The 22,139-nt window shown below is 35.0% G+C and overlaps 3 protein-coding genes and 1 long non-coding RNA gene across 13 annotated transcripts; 1 reads left to right on the top strand and 3 right to left on the bottom strand.

The window, feature by feature from the left end:
- Positions 1-622: 622 nt before the first annotated feature.
- On the top strand, positions 623-18,177 carry Chas (chascon). 7 transcript variants are annotated; one of them, XM_083082107.1, is made up of 13 exons: positions 4,127-4,424; positions 5,652-5,741; positions 7,379-7,546; positions 8,208-8,244; positions 8,971-9,140; positions 9,541-9,726; positions 12,182-12,397; positions 12,635-12,875; positions 13,194-13,532; positions 13,681-13,886; positions 14,118-14,349; positions 14,581-15,064; positions 15,904-18,177. In XM_083082107.1, the coding sequence occupies exons 3-13, from the start codon at positions 7,478-7,480 to the stop codon at positions 16,427-16,429; spliced, it is 2,706 nt and encodes a 901-aa protein (XP_082938233.1). In that variant the 5' UTR covers positions 4,127-4,424; positions 5,652-5,741; positions 7,379-7,477; the 3' UTR covers positions 16,430-18,177. The 7 variants fall into 7 exon arrangements, with proteins under 7 accessions (XP_082938237.1, XP_082938238.1, XP_082938233.1 ...); XM_083082113.1 differs by having other exon boundaries at positions 4,128-4,424; positions 15,658-15,913; XM_083082109.1 differs by having other exon boundaries at positions 4,132-4,254.
- On the bottom strand, positions 5,897-9,865 carry LOC145961673 (uncharacterized). 2 transcript variants are annotated; one of them, XR_014435677.1, is made up of 2 exons: positions 8,097-9,865; positions 5,897-7,641 (listed from the first exon to the last, which is right to left on the bottom strand). It is a non-coding gene; the product is annotated as an uncharacterized LOC145961673 (long non-coding RNA). The 2 variants fall into 2 exon arrangements; XR_014435678.1 differs by having other exon boundaries at positions 7,983-9,865.
- Positions 17,613-19,156, bottom strand: Vkor (Vitamin-K epoxide reductase). Of its 3 annotated transcripts, none has more exons than XM_083082116.1 (4): positions 19,085-19,156; positions 18,796-19,010; positions 18,052-18,149; positions 17,613-17,975 (listed from the first exon to the last, which is right to left on the bottom strand). In XM_083082116.1, exons 2-4 carry the CDS (start codon positions 18,975-18,977, stop codon positions 17,758-17,760), a joined length of 498 nt encoding a protein of 165 aa, XP_082938242.1. In that variant the 5' UTR covers positions 18,978-19,010; positions 19,085-19,156; the 3' UTR covers positions 17,613-17,757. The 3 variants fall into 3 exon arrangements, with proteins under 3 accessions (XP_082938242.1, XP_082938243.1, XP_082938241.1); XM_083082117.1 differs by having other exon boundaries at positions 19,102-19,119; XM_083082115.1 differs by having other exon boundaries at positions 18,796-19,103.
- Positions 19,157-19,378: 222 nt separating this feature from the next.
- Positions 19,379-21,272, bottom strand: Lwr (ubiquitin conjugating enzyme lesswright). Its single transcript, XM_083082118.1, has 4 exons — positions 20,946-21,272; positions 20,426-20,509; positions 20,096-20,358; positions 19,379-20,018 (listed from the first exon to the last, which is right to left on the bottom strand). The coding sequence occupies exons 1-4, from the start codon at positions 21,009-21,011 to the stop codon at positions 19,952-19,954; spliced, it is 480 nt and encodes a 159-aa protein (XP_082938244.1). The 5' UTR covers positions 21,012-21,272; the 3' UTR covers positions 19,379-19,951.
- Between the last annotated feature and the right edge of the window lie 867 nt (positions 21,273-22,139).

The raw sequence follows: 22,139 nt of genomic DNA on the forward strand, positions 1-22,139 counted from the left end.
TTGTTTCCGACTCGCTCCGCCAGATGTCGCTACGTACTCCGCGCCGCTTCGCTCCCTCTCCCTCCTCCTCCTCCTCCGGTATCGATTTTCGATACACTCTATGGCGGTAATTTTGGTATAATCGTGCGGAGAATGGGAAAGCCGAATCATGAATCCGGCGAGGCGAACGACTGTTAACGTCTTCGTGGCTCAACTACGAATGCTCGGTGAGCTTAGCGCCTTTTTCATGCCCGCTTTCGTTAATTGGAATCATAACGCGCGAATTTTTACGGTAGACAAATGTTTCTGCACTTTGCGCTTTACGATTCAAGTTTTCAAGCGAATAAAGTAGGAGATAGTTAAAGAAGATTATCTACGACAAACATGGCATTATGCAAAATTTGTAAAGATAAGAAAAGTTAAAGATTTGCAGAAGGAAAATATTTTATTATCGATAGAACATACACTTTATCGATCTTTATCGAGTTGCTATTGACATGAGTATAACCCTCATTTAGATCATTCTCATATGTTTACATTAGTCTGTATTGCATGGCTTGCACTGAAATTTTATTTATGATGACTTTAGGCGCCGAGGATACTGATTCGTTGTCATTGTCCTTAAAATGATGAGGGAGAACACATCGGATGTACAGCGCAAACCGAGCTGACGATGACGTCACTGACGCGATGACTGGCCGCGTCTCTTTCCCGCATCGGTTAAGCCGCACCTGGAAAGGCGCGTCTCCTTTGGACCAGTTTGCCGCAACAATTACTTACGCCCGCTTTTGCGAGAGCGCATCTCTGACCATTTCACGCAGCCAGTTTTGGAAAACGGTATGTTTTCAAATCCATATAAATAAACCTGTATCACGACGGCTTCTATATCGGTCGTCTACCTGTCTACCTACAGTAGGAGTACAGAGTGTCCGAAAAAGCATGCAAATGATCGGTCGCTCTCAGCGAATTTCAAACATCTTGTATGCATGATTATGATCTTTTCAAAATCTTGATAAAACAATATTAAATCATGCTTTTTAATACGCAAATAAATTTTGAATAAATTTAAAATATACACTGAGAGAAAAAAGTTGTTAACTTGACTAAACCGTTTAACTAAATTATTATTTTTTTGATTGAAATATTTAACTATTTAAATTAAATAATACATATTAAATCTAACATGATATCTATTTAACTTAAATATTTAAATATTTCAATTTAAAAAAATAATAATTTAATCGAACGGTTTGGTCAAGTTAACAACTTTTTCTTTTCAGTGTAGATTTTAAAATAAGTACATTTCAAAATGAAGCTATAGCTTAGATTTTTCTTTTATTAAGAAGGAATTTATATTTGACGCAATGAAATCACTTTATCGATATTCGACATTCGTAATCATGAAACAAATATAAGTCAGACTACATAATTGAAGAATATGGAAATATCATTGTTACGCAATCGTTAACGCTCGCAGCAATTAGTATTGACATTGACATCGTTTTCCCGATATATCAAACTCGTTATGCGTATTGGCGTCGAGATGATTAAACGTGCACATTCCAAAGTATCCATAAGTTCGATCTACTTACACAATTCGCCGCGGCTGCGTAGAATCAAATTGCCGTCAAGGAAAGCGAGAAAATTACGAGCGTAAATGGAGAGAACGGCACGTAATAGATATATTTCTCATATAGTTGTCGAGCTTTCTGATTCTTGATTTACGATCGCAATTTACGTTTCATATCGCACATTACATTACATATATATCTAAGTCGTGCAATGTGAAATTTAGATTGCGATGTTGATTATAAATCAGAAAGCCGACAACTATATAAAGACGATACCCAATCACTATCATGATTAATTAGCGGCGTGAAAAACATCGATAAAATGATCTTTTTACTTTCACAAATCAATCCAGATCTGTCCGCAATCACATGGCGAATCAATAGCATACTGATCTGCTCTGTCACTGACAAATATATATATAAATAATATAAAATATAAATTATTTTGATATAAATATCGTATAAATTTTATTCAAAATTTTTTTATAAAATTATATTCTTTATAAAATTTATACGTCAAGCAGTAATAAATTAATTTTATCCTTCTTTGCATTTCTTTTAGCGCTTTATAAGGTAAATTGCGACCGATTTAACCACATCTACGACTAATTAAAAAGTAATCGCTTATACGTGTAACATGATTTTCGACAAGAGAAATAAAGTGGATAATAAACATCTAGCAACAGGTTGATCATTCAAAGACATAATGATAGCGATGATTTTCGTTGTGAGGCGATTCTATTTGTCGAAGGAAACAGAGCAGATCGGTATACTATTGATTTGTTATGTAATCGCATGTGGATAGATCTCGATTAACTTGTGAAGATAAAAAGATCATATACTGCTTTTCATACTAATTAATCATAATAGTAATTGGGCGTCGTCTTTTTAGGTCAGCCTTGTACGATATTGCGCATAAGTAAGAATTATAGAGACACGCGTCAATGGAACTCGAAGGCGATGTATTTTGATTATGAGCGCGGATGAATCACTTTACATGATGCCAAATCCGTGCGCGATATAAGGCATTCGGCTGGAACGCGCGCATTTGCATATTAACGACCTCGAACGAACGCTAAGAATGGGCTTCTGAAAATGTATATTCGCAGGCACACCGTCGCGCAGTCGAAACGTACTTACTTATCGCGATGGCTCCATTTGGAGAACCACCTTGCTAAGTAGATGCGTACATTTAGTAGAGACTTGATAAAGACAAGAAATCGCATGCTTAAAAACCTTTTTGGATTACTCGTTTGCTAATTCGTTTCTTTCAAGCAAATTAGGTTTTCAAATATCAGGTATAAATTATTATTGTTACTCGACGATGCAATTTTATTATCTTTCCTCAGTCAAGTTTCTACATCTTTTTAAAACTGTACGATATAATTGATTTCTTTGTTGAATATATTTTAGTAAAATCTAATATTTCTTACATTACATGTTTTATTCCCACATATTCATTTCTCTCACGAGATGTACTCAGAAATTAATCTGTTCAGATTAATTATAACCATAAATGATCTCGATTTTATTCGTATAAAGTTTTAGATCAGATGTTTCACGAGAGCATGTTATATTTGAATTCCAAAGAAAATACATGGCGTTTTTATTTCAATAATATTCTAAAAACGATAAAAATAAGCGTCGGCAAAATATGTATGAGTCAGGATAAAGCTATATCTCAAAAAGTCTCAAGGCGATTGTGGGTTTTAATGGGTTAATGGGACGTTAATCTCCGTCTCTCACGGTGAGTCTCTGATTGGACGACCATGCCATTGTGGTAAAGATACACACAGTGCTTGTCCATTCGGGTGTGTACTCAGTATCGCGTACGTGCCTATTTACAGTGGCTTCGCCCTGATAATCTTCTCACCTCCTACTGTTCGAGATGTCCCGCTCCGACAGTCTTGGCATGAGATAGAGCAAAGATATTTTCTCTGTAAAAAAATTTCAATGTGTAGACATTTCTCTCCTTTCAATTTGATTTAATTTTAATCATTTAATGACCTATAAAATGTTGAAAGTGTAAAAACATTTGTTATCTCCTATGGAGTATTTATTGAAGCACTTTCAAGCTACTCAAATACGAAATGAAAGATATTGCTAGTGTAATTCGCACCATTGAAACTCTTTTGCGTGTAATAGATGCGATAGTTAATTAAAAATCTGGATCTATTCGAAATCTATTATAAGATTCGTTAGATGATAGAAAAAGATATCTCATATTCTTATCTGTTCTTTTAATTGATATGATTAGATTTCTTAAAAGATTCTGCTCGACATTGTCGGTTAATGGAAAGATTCAAATTATATATTAGAATTTCATAATAAACCGAGTTAATATTCCGTGATCATTTAACGTTTGTCACTTTGTACACTTCTTTTTAGGAAACCGATGAAGAAGCTTTTACAATCGATGTGTAGTATCTTTATTTTTTTTAGAAGTTGCATAGAATTCCGAAAATGTGTTAGATGAATCTTCCAGATGATAGGTGTACGGATTACATATTCTAGGGCGCCATACCTGCTAGATTCGATCCTGAGATGCCCGGTGGATCCGTCAGAAAGTACTCGACGGCCGGACAGTATCGCGAGCGCTGGCGCGAAAGCATGCGGCGCGAGTCTCGTCGAGTACTTTCGTTTCGCGCGTCGTGAATTCATTCGCATCACTCGTCATTCATCGCCAAATTATCCCAGCGGCAAGGTCTAGTAATTTCTTCATTTAGATTCAATTAAGCGACTCGAACCGCTCACCATACATTAATTTTTTTTGTTAAATTTGACGAAAGTAGTGCCGATCCTTTGAGATCGGCAATTTTAAATCCGCCCATAAGAAAATAAGCGTGATTGTGCGAATCACATCGAGGTGTCTAGGTAAGTGTATAAACACTTCGTCGCGCTCTTTCTCCTCTTCTTTCCACCATTAAATTTCAATGTTTTATCTTTGCTCTGATTCTTCTTTTACGCCGATACGTGCATGCATTTTGCATTTCCGAGAAAGAATCGACGAACGGCTTTTCCTAGGATATTACGCGAGTGGTATTGTCAGACTCTTACATAACGAGCTATGCAGCCAGAAGCGATGAGAATCTTCCCAGTGCGCGAGTGTGTTAAAAGTGATGTGTTTTCATTCGATAGATCCGTTCAATTTCGATCATAATGATAATGATGATCATTGATAAAGATCAACGGATCGGCAAAATCGTTGTCGCGTAGACCTCAAACTATATTTGGCGTGAAAGCCAAGGTATCGTTCCCGTATATGATTGATCTTCAATGTCGCACGGTCCTAAAATGGATTCGAGTGCGATCGAACGAGCCCGCTTCACATTTTCAACCAAGATGGCGACGTCTTTGACGAGGTCACGTGTTGCATCCGCGCTGCATGCTAAATTGTTGGTCCATTTGCTCGCGATGCTTTTCGCCGCGCATTGAAATCACCGCGGCCGGCAATTCAAATATTTCATGCACTGCGTATATTTTATCTTAATTTGTTTATTTAGCCTCTCCAATTTCGCTACTATTAATTGAGTAATTTAATGTTCTGTTTATTTATGTTAAATTTATATTGCAATCAGTATGCATTACAGGTATAATTGCATTAAGTTAATTAAAGTTGATGAAACTTTGTTGATATAATTTTTTGAGAAAAAAAATATATATGTACATTTTAATCAAAGAGAAAATTTTTCTTTCAAAATAAGATATTAAATAGATATTTATTTAAAATACATTTCCTTATAAAAAGTTTTATATAAATAATACTTAAAAATAAACTTTATTAATGATATATTCGACGAACATGTAAAAAAATGTTATTGAAAATTCTTCAAATATTATGAAAATATAAAAAAAAATTGGCAATGAATATATATTTATATATGAATTGATACATATAATTATGTCAATTATTTTAATTTACTTTCATGAAAAAAATATTGCAGAACTGATTGATAATTCGAACACGATCGTAGATGTATGAATAAGGAATAAAATTATCAATTAATTTTTTATTGATGTGTAATTTAACGATGCGCTTCTACCAGAATAATTATTTTTTACATCGAATTTACTATATTCTCACCATTCATTCTATTCTAGACAAAGTGTGTAAAATGTCACGGACAACTTTTCGAATCGTTTACTTATACGTGCTGACGCATCCCTGACGTCACACGCATATCCAATAAGGTGAGACTGACATGGTTGTATCGGATTGCTGAAGAAAACGTGTTGTCGATGCAAAGTGCATGTTTGTCCTCTTAGATCTATTTATGAGATATAAAACGTTCGTTGGCGTGATTTTCTTCAAAGCAACTTGAAAGCAAAGGAATCGGAGATATTAATAGACACATTTTTGTAAAATTAATCTTATAAGTACAATAATCTTAAATGTACATCATTCTATACGATGAGTGTAAAAAAAATGTTTACTAACATTTACTAAAATATTTATTTTATTAAAAACAATACATTTTAATTAAATTTCTTGGCTATTTTCTGATATAATTAAATTGTATGGCAAGATAATTATCATAATTATCATGCAACTAAAAAATTTATAATTAACAGTATCAGATAAGTGAAACGTCACGGCACACGCATTAAAAGATTATACTATAATTATACCCTGTGTACCACAAACTTTCATGAAATACCTGAAAATGGCATTAAGCACATTTCATAGTAATATGCAGTTATTTTAAAACCACATTTTACGATCATACATCCTAAGGGTAGAAAAAATTGAAATATTTATACGTGTACTTGTCTGTAGAAGTGGGGAAAACGCGTGCGTAATTCTAACCGCAAGGACGCAAGTGTTCAGAGGCGTAGGCAAGGTTCTCTTTAAAGCGGATTAAATTGCTCTGCTTGGAAAATTCATTATGATCAAGCGGCGATTAAGATTGCGAACAAGAGTTAAGAGAGCGCTTAATACTTGGTATAATTGCCAACACAACAATGAAACATTATCAAAGTAATACATCGCACGCTGATACCAGTATTATCTCTCAATTAGAGAAAATAATTATGTAGTTTTTTATTCTACTATTATAATAGTTAACTCTATACTTTTTATTTTTTATTACAGTACATTATAATAATTAACTCTATACTTTTTATTCTTTATTTCCAATATCACTTGCTAATGCTATCACTAGTTCCCTCAATTTCTTCTCAATTTCTCGAATCATTACTCTCAGCTTTTACGGTGATGAATCGATCGTTTCTCAATCGCGCATCAATTAGCCTTTCGGTCAAACAAACAACTCAATCTGAGCTACGATCAAGGATTCGCGCGAATGATTAAGGGAAAAGTACGCCATTGAAATATAGAACATAGGCAACCGGCCGTATGTGGTGTCTTTAACCATCTCGATATCATATCGCGTGGACCACATCGAAGTGGCAACTGCAGAACCGCGGCCTTCGGCTTCTATATGCGCAGAAAGAGCTTCTCGATGAATTATTGCGGCCTCATGTTTTATACACGCACTCGTCTTCTCGTATTTTCCACACGCACATCGACGACGTAGCGGAAGAATCGAAAAGAGGGCTCTGCACTTTCGGCGCGATATTAATATCTCGAATTGAATCGCGTATTAAGCGGAATTTGACATCAAAGGCATTGGATAATCAAAGTGTTAATTTAATTCGCTTAATGCGTCCAAAAATCTTTGATATCGATATTATTTTCGTTAATATATTAATGTATTTTTTTTTACTTGATGAATACGACGACGATTTTTTTTCGCTATAAATTAAAATAATATTTCCTCTATCAGAGTTTCACTTAAATAACGTACGTTTTTGTTATTTATGTGCAGAGAAACCGAAATTCATGGTATGTCAATTGAATTTCTCTTCGCAAAGATTGATAGAGTGACCCGACAGAAACACCAAGATTTCATAGTAGACATGATCGAATGATGGAGGTAATTTCAACACGCCGGTACGAAGTCCGTCCACCGACAAACACCCATTCCTCTATTCTCGTGAGTAACTTTTCTCCAGCTCTTTAAAATCCATTTCTTTTTTCAAGTATTTGCTCGTCTTTTCTTCGGAAGTTGTCTTACACATTTGCAATTTCCTAATATATGAAAAATTGATAAAATGATAAGTTATTCAGAAATAAGTTGAAGAGAGAAATATGAAAATTTGCCGAGTAAAAAATAAATAGGGGCTAAAACTGCAAAATCGATCAAAAACAATTTCTCGAATAAAAAATTAACTTTGATAGATAAATTCACTATTTCATAAATTCATTGTTTGCGAAATTTCTTTCGATTAATTTCCTTTTAATAATATTTTTTGAAGTTTTCAATAATTTTTTAATTAATTATTTTTGATTGACTCGAATAAGTGTGTTAGATCGATTTCCCGCAAATCATTCGTGCGTCTATTCAGAATTGATCTTGTGAATAATCTTACATCACGTTAACGTCCCTGTCGGATCGGAATCCGCCGGGTGTCGGTCAGGAGTTTAGTCGCGTGTAACATGGAGTAAGAAAGCGGTTACGGCAAAGTTATTTGCGGTAGACGTACTTCTAGCGATACGTAACTTCCCTGGAATGTCCTTAACCAAAAGGAATCGCCGTTTCGCTTCTTCGCTGATACTCGTAGGCGGATTTACATGCGTATTGTTTCCTTTTCCAGGTTGACCCTGAGAACTCCGTGGCATTAGTCAAAGAAGGTAAATTATTTAAAAGAAATGTTAATCTACGAACGAAAATGGTAATCTATGGTCATTCATATTATCACAGCGCGTAAACTGAAAAGGTGATGCTATTAACATCGGCATAACTCATCATATAATTAGAAAAACAATAAACAACAGGAATGTATGATAAATGTGAAATAGCAGGTAGATAAGATATTCCAAACACATAGTCAATCCATATTCAAATCATAGGAGACGAATATATAATTAGAATTTCTCTTTTATCTCTTCGTTTTTGATGAGTTCAAACATGCGAACGCGTTATCAATGTTAAGTGGAGGTACTAAAAATGTCATAAGATATCTAACCCACTCAAGAGATTCTAATATTTGAGTATATCGCATATTCTCCTGTCAAAACCCTCATTTCTGTTATTTAAATAAAAGATTAGATAGTGTGAGTCAGGTATTCTAGAAACATAAATCAACAAATGCATCCTCTTTTCTGTTTGCTTTCTTCGGTAAACATCACGATCGCAGAAATAACTGTTTACTTGGTGCATAGCTATTGTTTGGCATAGTCCGAAATGTTTGCAAAAGCGATAGATGATTAGAAATTATAAAAGATATTTCTGCTATTTCGTTTTGTTGTTTTCTCCCGCCGATTTATCACCTGCGTTTTATACCCGTTTGTTCTGGACTGGGAGATTACTTTTGCGCAACGAGCGAGACTGAAAAGACACCCGCTTCCGGTTTTTAGAGGAATGGGAGACTCGCAAGAAAAAGGAGATCACGACCACCCGTCAGATCGAGACCAGGGTGAAACGGCAGGTCGTTCTCGAAGATGGCGAAGTCGTTGTCGATTCTGGTCCTCTCGTTACCACGAACACTACCGAGGATGTCGAGCAACAGGAACATACGACTCAAGAGGTTTGCACGTGTTTATTATGCGAGTAATAAATTTTGAAATAAAAAGTATATTTATAAAAGAAAAAGAGATATAAATTTTGAATATAGCGGAATCTCTCAACAAGTATGATATATAAATTTATAATTGGATTTAATAATGTCAAATCATTCTCTTGATCTGAAATTTTTCTATAATTTCATCTTTTTATCTTTCTTCCTTTATATACAAGTCAAAATTTTGAGGAAATAAAAGATATAAAAACCAATTGCAAAAGCTTTGTCTCACTCTTTTTACGAGATGCATCTATTGTTCGTTGAGTCTACATACATTCGCGCATCGGAATGGAACTCAGCTTCCTTTGTAACATCACGCGCAAACGTGTACGGAACGTGCTTTTAACGTTCGCGAACCGGTGTTTAGAGACGCACGACCGGGGATCAACCACAGGAGGTCGACTGGCGGCCGGCGGCAGGTGGTACTGTGACCGGAAGTGGCGGTAACATCGTGCAAAAGGAGCTCAACGAGACGGTGGTGAGAAGTCGCGAGGAGATCGAGGAGAAGCTTGAGACGGAGGATTGTCAACAGCTGGGGGATATCTCGGATGAAGTATGTATATATACATATATATGCACACACGCGATGCACCCACACCTGAATTCCACCTGCGCGTGCCGCAGGGAATACGGCTTTAGCGCATTCTCTTTCCCGGCATCTCACGCGCCGCGAAAAGGTCGTGCTGTTTGTTCTCTCTTTAAAGATTCCCCGTCCCATCTGATAACTCACACGCGCATCGTTGTGTTGGGTAAAGACGTATCTTATGTTAGCTCGACGGGATTCGGTCAACACGATGTGCTAGAAGATCTTACGAAATAATTTCTAAAAATTTTTAAAAAAGATACATGAAATTTAAACAATGTTTATAATATTAATATTGTCAATTTTTGTTAATACTAGACTTATTATTAACTAGACTTTTATATGCAAAGAGGAGACTTGAGATAAAAATATTGCAATGTAATTTTTGTATTATTCTATAACATTCAACATGAAACTTTGAAGAAATTTTTTGATCATACTATGAAATATCTTTTATTTAACTGGAAATATTTTTTCTTTATCTTCTTTTTATAAAAGATAATTAGATAAATATGTATATATATCCATTTGCTTCTAAATTAATATATTGTTTTCTGATAACTGTTTCACTGTCGCGTTTATTTCTGTAGTGCAAAGTGTAAATTAAGAGTATTAATTTGACGTTGCCTAACATAGTAATAACAACATACGGATAGTATTACTTTTTGAATGACATAATGGACACATGGTGCACTTACGCGCGTCTATTACGCATATACAAGTGAAAGAAAATAGTATTAGAAATATAAAAAAAACCCTTTCCTTCGATATTGATCTATGCAACCGCATCCACGGTACAATCGCAATGAGATTTCACAAACCTCGCGAGGATACCCGGGAGAAGAGGACTGGATTGCGAAAGACGGGCAACAGGTATACGCGCAAAAGACGTTCTCGCGCGCATGAACGATTCAGGACGGAGGAGGTCAGATCGTTCTGGACGAAGAGGACGAAGGAAGGACGGAGTTAAATGGCGAACGGCGAACTGGAAAGCGAGAGAACGAGGGAGAAAGAGACCGATAGAAATCGAGAGAAAGAGAGAAGGAGAGAGAGAAAAAGACAGAGGGAAAGGGATCTCGAGAAGTGGAAGTCGATGATCTCTCGATTTTGCTCTCCCTTCACCCAATGGCGATGAAGGAGCCATGAGATGCCGCAGCCGCAGTCTCAGCAGCTGTTCCGTACGTCTCGCGACCGCACGAGTGCGATCAGCCGCGAATTCAGCCGCGATAGTGTCCCGTGTTTGACGATAGCGACGAGAGGGATATCGTCTCCGACAGAATTTGTCTGTTTCTTCGCGCTGTTCTGATCCTTCACAATCGTAGCCTCGAGATTCCTCGCTTGTCGTCGTCGTCGTCGTCGTCGGACCGGACCAGTTGTCCTCGCGCGAGAGATGCCGCGAGAGATAACCGGCCGGAAATACACGCGCTGCTTAATCGGACGCGACATATCGACGGGACGTATCCGTTTTTCTCTTCAGCGAGACACAATAATCGTTGACAGTCATATTTTGAAGCTGGAATAGCTTTGCTCCAGAGTGCATAACGCGTCAAGTAGACCGGAACATAGAGTCGATCGTAATCGTGTCGGAGCACGGTGGACAATTTTTCCGGTGCGTATTATGACGATTCGTCATGCTCGTCATGTTTTCGACGTATTCGCACACAGATACCGGTCGTTTTCTCGGCGAAGGTCAGGAGAATCGCGTCGTGTCATCGTAAAGCCGGCACTTTGCATAATTTTTAATTCATTTGTCATGGCTTACACGCATACAAATGAGTGTCATGCATCTCGTAACTAATTGACATACATTGTAGAATAGCGAATTTGAAGAGATTTACTGTTGCGAGCTCTCTCGAGTTTTAAAGGGAAACTACAAATGTATAAAAATTAGAATTACAGTTTTCATATTTTCGAATGTAAATCAACGATTAAAATCATGCTATTAAGATAAAAAATGTTTTAATCTGCGATCGGTAATCGCAGAATTATTTATCGCAAATTGTCAGGGAGATCTTATTACGATACAATGAGCTAGTTTGCGAAAAGTAATAATAACCGGTAATTGTAATTGCAATTTTCTCTTATTAAGTTCAAGTAATTTAGATGCTATCATAGTATAAATGTTCGTGTTAATTGAAATTCATCAAAGATACCTCGGCGATAATTTTCAAGCTTATCACGTTTTGATCTGTATTTATCAGCGTACAGTTGCGTGCACTTGTTCCATTACAATTATTCTTGAACGTTGCATCCCTCTTGAAAAAAGCAATGTATTTTCGGAAGAAAGATGCAAACAGGCAGAGCCGGACCAGCCGGTTCTTCTGATGAGATTTCGAAATATGTATATCGGGAGGAGAGGAAGACTTTCGCGCGGAGGTAATAAACTGGTCTGACGGGGGTTAATGCAGATACATCTGGTTTTCAGGCATATCAGAAGGCAGTGCGTAACAATAGAGGCGACTTGCGAGTCGCTCTTGCTGAATCTTCGAAACAGTTGGCGCCGCAGTCCGGTCCACGGGTCATTCAGCACACAACCAGGTCGAACAAAGTCATCGACACCGAGAAGACCTTGGAGAAAAAGGAACTGAAGGCTGATGGATTAATCGTTACCGAGAAGAAGCGAACGGTCGAGCACGAAGAGGTGAGCCGCGCAAAAACCTGCTAATACACTTTTGCTTTCAATTTTCTCTTCTTGTCTAAATCTACTTTGCTAATTTAACTTTCTTTAACGAAAGAGAAAGACAATATATTATTATTATTGATGTTATATTATTAAACAATAATAAATATTTATACAAAATAAATAATATTGATATATTAATAGTAAAAATTATACATGCAACAATGCAAATAATATTAATGATTGTTTTCATTTCAGATCAACGACAACGAGGTTCCGGACGACGGTGAAAACGACGACGACGCCGCGGAAACGAGAAAAGAAGGCTCGCAAAGATACGTGAAGAAGAGAGAAGAAGACGTGGTAGACTACATCTCGGCCGGCGAGAGAGTCGGCCGAGAAATGCGCTACGTTGCAGAGACAACCGAAGGAGAACGAATAGGCGACTGGTCACCATCACCGACGGGTATGCGGACGACTCGTTTCCACAAATACTCCGGTAAGTCGCCTTTCTCTATTCATTTTCTACCATCACGTTCCACATGTTTACGAATCGTTGGCAGTCACGCGATAATTGTGCGCGATATTGAAGTGTAAGCATTGATGGCTGATAAATTTACGATCTTCCTTTCCATTTTTAAGTATATTATCATCACACTCTCTAGAGTATATTCAATAATATTTCATATATTCAATTATCAAAATTTTATATTTAACAGACACTGTTTGAAGTTTTGATCTTGAGCAATTGAAGTCTAAAAAAAGTCTCTCATCAGTTCAATTTTCTATAAAAAAAGAAAATTGCAAATTACTACAGGCTTCTCGGATGCCGGGCGAAAAGATGCTTTAACAAAAAAGTCGTTGGATCTGGAAGAAGAGGATGAGGCGAGAAAATTCGAAACGTCCAAATGGCTAGAGAGTCACTTTGGCAGCGATTCGCGTTCTTCTCACGGATCTCTTGATGCCGATGATTCTCCTCTTCCAACTAGCACTAATACGAGCTACATCAACGTCACTATGAAATCTTGCACTCCGAAAGAACGCGAATATGAAAATGTAAACTCCAGCCGCCATCAAAGACGTGGTAGAGATTCGACTTCACCTTCAGGATATTATCATGGAATCAGTGAATGGTCGGAACGATATCAAGGAAGAGGTATAAAAACAATTTCATTATAATCTTTAGTATTAATTCGACAACACTTACGTTTAAATACATATTATGTAATATACGTCAAATTATTTTTACATAATAAAAATAATATGATATTAAAATATGAATATTTTTAATATATTCTACGTAGAGAAACAAAATCACGCACGATCAAGTTCTCCAGTTCGATATGTGGAATCTGTTCGTACCAACGGACATGCCCATGGGCATAAGAGAAATCCAATTGAATCATCATATTCGAAAACTTACGAATCGTTTCGACGCGAGTATCAAAATTCTATGGAGGAACGACAACGTACACCTTCCCCACCGATTCGTCGGAGATCAAAAGAACAAGTATAAACATTTTTCTCCTTTATTCTATATGTGAGATAACAATATTTATTATTTAATAAATAATTGATAAGAAAATAATATTAAATGATGAAAAAGTTTCTATTATTTTTATTGTTCATTGTTAAATATAATTATAAGTATATTGAACAACTTATCAATATGTATCGTGTAAGATTTATAAAATGTTTCATTGTAGTATGTAGTATTGAATTTTATTCATATAATTTTTAGTGGGCAAAATCTGAAGAAAAGATTAATTTGAACGAATCACAGCCGGGTCGTACTTCAAGTCCTGTACACGTAGTACAAAGAACCTGGGAGAGTCGCAATCGTGATGTTCAAGCACAGACTCCAGAAAGAGACGATTATAAGAATATTTCGCCGCGATCGCGATCAATCTCACCAAAGTTGCCCACAATCAATCGCGAAGAAAAGAAGTCTGACACTTCACGAGGATCGAAAAGTAAGTTTTTTTTCCTTTTCCCTTCAGTTCAAGATAATTAAATCTGGTCACGTATTTATAGAAAAACTACATCATTAGTTAATTCTATATATTGTCAAATTAAAAAACAAATTGATAAAAGTTAAACTTGATGAGAATTATTAAAATTAGCATTAATAACATTTTAAAAATTTGCAATAATACTTATGGCTGATGCATTTAAAAAATGGTATATTGTAAATCTTTTTACAGATTGTGGTTCTAAATATAAGATTGGTGAATCCTTTCGGAAATTGGTAGGGAAATTACGTTCAGCCAGTACAGAAAGGAAGAACAAGCGAGCAAGCAGTAATTCGGCCTCGCAATTGACTCAGACCGATGACAATGGTCCGACTTATTTACAATACAACGTCGTCGACCGGAATATTCCGCTCGTCAGCGAAAGAGATGTGATAGAGGATAAACCGCCTGAGAGACCGCCGCGGTCGCCACGAAATGTTAACGTGCCGAACAAAGTCACCAAAATAACCACCAAGACGGCCAATCAAATCATTCAAGAGCAATGGCAACGTAGTGAATCTACACCGCCGCCTTTACAGAGGTATTACTTGGGCGAGGATCCTTTCGGCGGCAGCATCTATGGTCGCGAAAAAGGGTACACAGAGATCGGCAGAGATCGGCAACGACACGGAAGACCGCGGAGCTCTGGTAGAGTTACCATAGATTCTGAAAACAGGTAATCGAAATATGACTCGATATATGACATAGTTAATTGAGAGCGAGACAAATTTCAGCTGAGTTTTTATTATTTAGATTAAATCGCATTGTAAATAACTCATTATAACTGTTCATTATCGAGGCATTTTTACTATTGAAATTGTATTTCTTATAAAGTGTTGTATGTTCTTCTTTTTATCTATATCTTTGTTTCAATTAGACACTAAGAATTTTTATGGACTAAGTTATAGAGAAGGATCGATTAAACAAATAATATATTCATATTTTATACGTGAATTCAAAATAAAATTTATTTTGAATATATATACTTTAAACATAACAAAATATATAAAAAGATGTTAAAAAATTATGAAGCATAATTGATTTTTACCATCAAAAAGAATAAATTGCGAATTGAAAATAAAAATACGAAGAAGAAGCTCTATAATTTAATCCGAAATATATTCTATACATATAATGCATGAAATGTTTGTTTCGAAAATATTTTATAATTTCCAATATATTGTCGGCAAAAATTTGTCTCTCACTATCAGAGTCCGTCCTATTAAAATAGAAAACTCGTTATCTCGCGTTGTCGCTTGATCGCCAAAGGCAGAGTTAGCTGTATACAAGCTTCAGGAGCCAAATTACGCAAACGTCTAAATCCGCTTGGGTGTCTTTAAGTCTTAAGTCATCTCGATGAATCCAAACTCGCTTCGATTTCGGGTGAAGGCTGCATGCAGGGACGCATGAATCGTACGTGTATGATGAATCGTACACTACTGGGCTCATTCGACGAGAAAAAGTTATCTTGTATGACTCGGAAAGAATCATCTTTTGGGAACGACCGCGTTTCAGCGTTGCCTCCAGCTCCCTCGGCAGGTTTAGCAAATCCACCAGCAGACTGGTCGGCGATTACGAAAAAGAGGAGCAGTTCCGGTCCATCCAGACATTACCGCGAAATCTGCACTCCACCGGTGCTGGACAAATGGCTCGTTCGCAGACAACATCGCAAATTAGACGACACCAGGCTAAACCTCACATTGGTAGACACGGCAAGAAACCAGGTCAGCAACACAGTAGCATGATCAACATATCGATCAAGAACGCAGTGAATACTCCGTCCAAGTTGAACATGACGAGTACATACAGCACTCTTCAAGCACCGCCGAAACCCGAACGGACATATAAATCTTCGCTATCGCGCAGCAAAAGCTTTAACGTCGAAGTCGACAAGAACGGCGTCGACATCTCGACACATGCACCATATACCTCCAATTTGCACCTGAACCGGTTGGACGAAACACCGCCGCTGAAGAGCCCGGGCATTCTCGCCAGCATTAGTCGTAGTAACAGAGATCTTTTAAGAGAAGGTAAATATTAAGGTGGTCCCGTCAGTGATCGTATATATCAAGTTTTAAATTGTATTTTCTTCTTTCTCCCCTCTCCTCTTTCTTCCTGACAAGCATACGCAAAGATCCTCCACTTTAGCGTGAGCAAAAATTACAGCTCTAGTAAAATAACGAATATATATACATATATATATATATATATATATATATATATATTATATATATTTTACATGTATTATAGATTTTTGTACGTATATATTTTCGGTAATCTTTGACTGTATTTATTCTTCTGTAGAGAGAGGTCCACTGCCACTGATCCCTCCTATCCTTAACTGCATCATTGATGATCACACATGTTTGTTCTATGTAGATATATAATACTGTTATATCGTCAAATTTATCCTCATTAATCAGTTGACCTTTTTTATTTCCACATTTATGTATTTTAATGTGGAGTACTATCGTACTCGATATGAGTAAATAATAAAACAGACATATCTTTGAAACTGCCCAACAAATTAGCAGATGGTGCTAGAATTTATATAATAGTCGATAATTTTATTTAAATGAGGAAAAATAGTATAAGTTTTTATGCAATATGTGCAATATTTTTTTTTACAAACTTTTTATGTGAGTCAGATTGAGTCACACTAAGATTGAAATACGTTGAAAAATTATGACATAATTCCAAATCTTTCTAAATTTTTCTAATTAAAAAAATTCTATTTTTTAACATTTATGTGCTACGTATTCTTAATTTAAATTAAATTACTCTGATATTCTCACAAAAAAACGTATAATTGGTACTAATTTTGGTGATAACAATGTGAACATGATATACAATGTGTCTCGTGTTTATCGTTTTTTTATTGTTCATATATTCTTTAAACGCTTCGAAATATATTTTTTATTAACAAATAGTTCTACTTGATTAGTTCTTTTCAGTTAAAAAAGATAACCAAAAGAAGGTATCGAAAACTTGAAACACTCTGTATATCGGTTAACATGTATAAGTTTTATTAAATGAATAATAAGTATATAAGTTTCATAAAGATTCGATATTACTTATATTTTTGGTTTATATATAATATAAACATGTAATAAGTTTCTTTTCTATCACTTTTGTGTGCATCCATTATCTCTTTTATTAAAAAATATATTGGATGTTTAGAAATATTTTTACATAATATTATATATTTTAAAAACGTAAGCAGATAATTAACTAATAAATTTATTTAATAAAACATAAAATTTATGTAAAAAATTATACATTATTATACAATATTAAAGTAAAAAAATTGCAATATCATCTTGTTCGGTTGTAAAAAGTTGCATTTAAATTTATATAAATATTTTAAACTTATTTTATCTTCTTTTTGTGGGCGACTCCAGTAGATAACTTTCGAAATTCTTTAATAGCAAAAAATGTAATCGTTGCGTTTACGATGTATGTGCCAATGCATACTACACAAATAATATTGAATACATATAATATATATGCCAAGTATATAGATAAAATATTAGAAAGTATTCCCAAAGCTACAACAGCAGCAGAACAGGAATAGTTATTAATTGTACCTATGAAAGAAATGTTTTATCATTAATATGTGAAAGAATATAGATACAGATTATTCATTAATAATTGAATACGTACTTAAAACTGCAATCTGAGTATAAAATATTAAACCATATATAGGATTCGGGATGTTAAATATGGAATTTTTTGGCATTAGTCCAAATCCTTTGCCATATCTGAAATACAATATATTAATTGATTATTGTTATATGTATCTTAAATAATTTCATGATCATACACATATACTCCAATTTAAAATCATGTCATGTATCATACAATTTTTATTTTATTTAATATATTTATACTACTCTCTTTGTATTATTGATTTTAAATCGCGTTGAAAAGAACAATATATCTTATTCTTTATATCATCATAAATTTCAATATACTTTGTTTTTAAAAATTCGCGCTTAAAGGCAATAATCATGGCAGATCATGTGGTGTCTCGTCGATCGCGATGATGCGGAGCAACGAGTAGAGTAGTATAACGCGATTTGTATGTACAACTTTCAATCTGATAAATCGTTAAATATTGATACATGATATGTCTTGCTGCTTTGATTATTCGACGCGATTAAATCAGAATTTTATTCAAACAAATTTTATTCAAACATGAGAAATTATTCGCTAAATGAAAAATAAAATAAAATCACATGAAATGGTAATTAAATATATGGAATAAAAATTGTAAATAAAATAGAATAATGTATAAAACAGATGATATATAATTAATATCACATTTAGTGAAACATATGGTGAGAAACATTGTTATCAATCGATATGCGATTATATGCTGACGCAATATTTCTTACGTTCACTTACTCGGTCATAAACACTTTAGTACAGCTGACATGCTCCGAAATGTCACACATGGCTTTGTATGAATCATCCTGTTCCTTTTTAGTTTCCACGACGTACGCATAATACGATAATGTCAAACCAACAATGCACGCGGATAAAATTCCGATGTTGATTTTTCGCAACGCGCAGTTTCCAGCTGACATCCTGTTGAAGAATTGAATATCACTGGACACTTACTGGAATATAAAATTATCTCTATGTCACTATGTACATATATGTATATATATATATATAGATATCACATATATACACGCTGTGTGTTTGTACTCTGAGATTCACCAACGATGTAATCGTACACGTGTACTATAAGTGATCCTGAGATGATGCTTCTCGGTGACGCATTCGCGTTTGAATAATTATGCTGATAACGCGATCGATAATAGAGTATTAAGACAACGGCATGTTGAATTTAACTCATTGTCACATCGATTTACGTTTGAAGTGCATTGATATAGAAATCTATTTTCTTTCAACAAACACATTTGCATAAAATTTGCCAAAACATCAAGGAAAAATATTGTGGAAATTAAATTTTGCCATACAATCCGATCAATCAAAATCTTTATTTTTTTAATTTGTACATTACTTAGTAGATTCTTAAATAAGTTTATCTACAAGAGAACAGATAGTCTCTGTGTTATATTCAAAGATAGAATAGAATTCAGAAAGAGCAAGACATTTATTTATATATAGTTGCCATTACTTATATCTTTCAAATCTTCGTTTTAAAAATAATATCAGTGATTACTTATAAGACTTACAAATCAAAGTTCAGATTTCAAAAAAATAATTCTGTCTTAAAATACATATTTCACAACATAATTCTTAATATTAAGAGAGTACCTATATGTGTGTGAAAAAATTTGTATTCGATTTACTAAAAATAATATATTCTACTTTGAATTTTAAGAAATCTTTATAATGAATGAAAATAATATTCGGTAAATAAATTTTAAAAATATAAGCTAGTTAACTAGTTATAATATATGTTAATTTTATTTGTAAAAAAAAGTTAATTGTAAGAGTAATGGACTAGCTTTTTTTTTTTAAGTTTTGTCCACACACATACAATGTATTTTGCCCAGATTTCAAGTATCTCGGTTTGATATTTTTGCGCTTATTCTTGTGGAGCCATTGCTCTGGCTTGAGCTTTAACACGCTTCTCATATTCCAGACGATTTTGGCTGTAAAAAAAAATAGGCAATGATAATCTTTAAATATTGATATTTTTATATCTTGTAATAAGTCTCATAAACAATACCAATATATTGTGTATGCTTCTGCTTGAGCTGGATCTTTGACATTTGGTTCATTTAGTAAATCCTGGATACCAAGAAGGATCTGTTTGATCGTGATAGCTGGTCGCCAATCTTTCTCCTCGTCCAAAAGCGACAAGCAAACTGTACCAGATGGATAAACGTTTGGATGGAACAGCGGAGGTTCAAATTTACATTTTGGTGGACTCGATGGATAATCATCTTTGAAAATCATACGTAGCTTATACAATCCACCTTCCCAAGGAGTCTGCAAAACTACGTGTTCAATACCAATGTACATAATTCTGTAATTCATCTGAAAGAAGTTTACCCACAGATTTTTTTCCCGGTATTGCACATTCCCAACTCATTAAGTTGAGAGAACCATCCGGGTTTTTGGTTGGTCTAGCCACAAAACCCTGCAATCAATGATTATTTTTGCATCATCCTCTGCTAATAAAAATTTAGATATTTCTATAAAAAATGCTAGAGTGATATTTCTATGAGAATTTTTGAAAATTTCGAGGAATCTTTATATTACAGATTTCAAGCTACAATTATCATATTCTCGAGAACTTAAAATTCCACTTTGCACGCAAATGTTATAAGATATTAATATATTAATATCAATATATTAATTACAGATTAACCTATTCCTTCTAGGCAAACTAGTCACTTCAACACTTATCAATTAATTAAATGAAAAATTTGTCGAGCCATTTCTCTTATTTATTTTATAAGGATGCGAGCCATTGTTTACAGTCGCGGAATCGTGAGCGACGCATTTCGCGCGCGCGAAAAATGAGACGATGCCGGTTGTCGCAGGGACGTGGTCTGCTGGACCCGGAAACTCACGAAGGGATGATCCTTCCTCCATGCTTTTCGCTCCTCGGCGAGCCTGGCGATCGCTATGCCTGACATTAGGTTTGCGACGATCTCCGGATGACAGGATACGCTCTCACGGTCGGACGATGCAAAACGGAGCCCACGTTCTCTCGACGCCCACTTGATATAAATACGGAGATAGTCCACCGAATTGGAATGTTTTGCCGGATGCTGTTTTGATGAAATGCACGAGGACGCAGCCGATGGCCAGCCGGAGGGTTACACGCTGATCGCGTCCGTAAAAGCGCTAAGGATTCGTTTGCGCTCGCACGGTTAGGACCGCGGAGAGGATTTTCACAGATAAAACGGATCATTTGAGGCTCGGTCGATAAAGAAGGCCGGTCTTCGTGGAATGCATTTACGCGCCAATAAGAATGGCTAAAAACTTGTCCAAGTCATTGATTGACATGTCCAGAAATTAATCGTATATGGCTCGCGATTTAAAATTTATCGCTCGCATGTTCCTGTCATTTCAACGCTGAGAATGATAGATCCAAGCTATCAAGAGAGATAATTTTAAAGAACACGAAGAAAAATTGTAACTTTTTATGATTCAGATAAATAACTTTAATTAATTTGCTTCTGTTACTTGTCGCATAATTTCTATTTAGGTAATTAATATTATTATACATTTTTCGATAAAATTATTGAATAATTCTTCTTTTTGCGAATATATATCATGTCATGTCTATATATATTTTATAATCTCGAAACTTTTTAAATGTATTTCCTTGTCAAAGATTTGACAGATAAACATTTTGTAGTTATCATAATAAATATCTGTATTAATAGATTAAATCGATTAAACTTTTTTTATTTTTTAAATCTTTGCTAATTTTGTATCGTCGCATTTATTTTAAAATATCTTTGAATGACTATATCTTTGAGACTTTATGCAAACAACACACAATTTTCTTATTAAATAGATTTACTAATATTTATTCGAATCAGTTTTTTTCCCTGCGATAGTATAATATATTTCGTACATTATAAACAAGAATTACATATTTTTACATTTTACAATTTTTTCGAAAATTTATAACAATGTTTGCGTCATTCACCGTTTGACGTTTCAAGTTGCACTGTTTGAAAAATGCATTATCATAATCTGCATCACTGCACAAGGCAGATTGCATCTCTGCATGCTGCGCTTGTTATCGCGCA

Source organism: Camponotus vicinus, unplaced genomic scaffold (genome assembly GCF_025532165.1).
Source record: "Camponotus vicinus isolate PSW18456_S1 unplaced genomic scaffold, iyCamVici1.0 SCAF_11, whole genome shotgun sequence".
In the NCBI taxonomy this organism is placed as follows: domain Eukaryota; kingdom Metazoa; phylum Arthropoda; class Insecta; order Hymenoptera; family Formicidae; genus Camponotus; species Camponotus vicinus.

Coding starts and splice junctions, on each gene's coding strand:
- Vkor (XM_083082116.1), bottom strand. CDS start 18,977: ATGTCAGCTGGAAACTGCGCGTTGCGAAAAATCAACATCGGAATTTTA. Junction 18,150..18,795: donor ACTAAAGTGTTTATGACCGA/GTAAGTGAACGT, acceptor ATTGTATTTCAG/ATATGGCAAAGGATTTGGAC. Junction 17,976..18,051: donor TACTCAGATTGCAGTTTTAA/GTACGTATTCAA, acceptor TTTCTTTCATAG/GTACAATTAATAACTATTCC.
- Lwr (XM_083082118.1), bottom strand. CDS start 21,011: ATGTCAGGCATAGCGATCGCCAGGCTCGCCGAGGAGCGAAAAGCATGG. Junction 20,510..20,945: donor GGAGGAAGGATCATCCCTTC/GTGAGTTTCCGG, acceptor CATTGATTGCAG/GGTTTTGTGGCTAGACCAAC. Junction 20,359..20,425: donor CAATACCGGGAAAAAAATCT/GTGGGTAAACTT, acceptor GTAGTTTTGCAG/ACTCCTTGGGAAGGTGGATT.
- Chas (XM_083082111.1), top strand. CDS start 7,478: ATGATGGAGGTAATTTCAACACGCCGGTACGAAGTCCGTCCACCGACA. Junction 7,547..8,207: donor ACACCCATTCCTCTATTCTC/GTGAGTAACTTT, acceptor TTCCTTTTCCAG/GTTGACCCTGAGAACTCCGT. Junction 12,876..13,193: donor TCGTTTCCACAAATACTCCG/GTAAGTCGCCTT, acceptor AAATTACTACAG/GCTTCTCGGATGCCGGGCGA.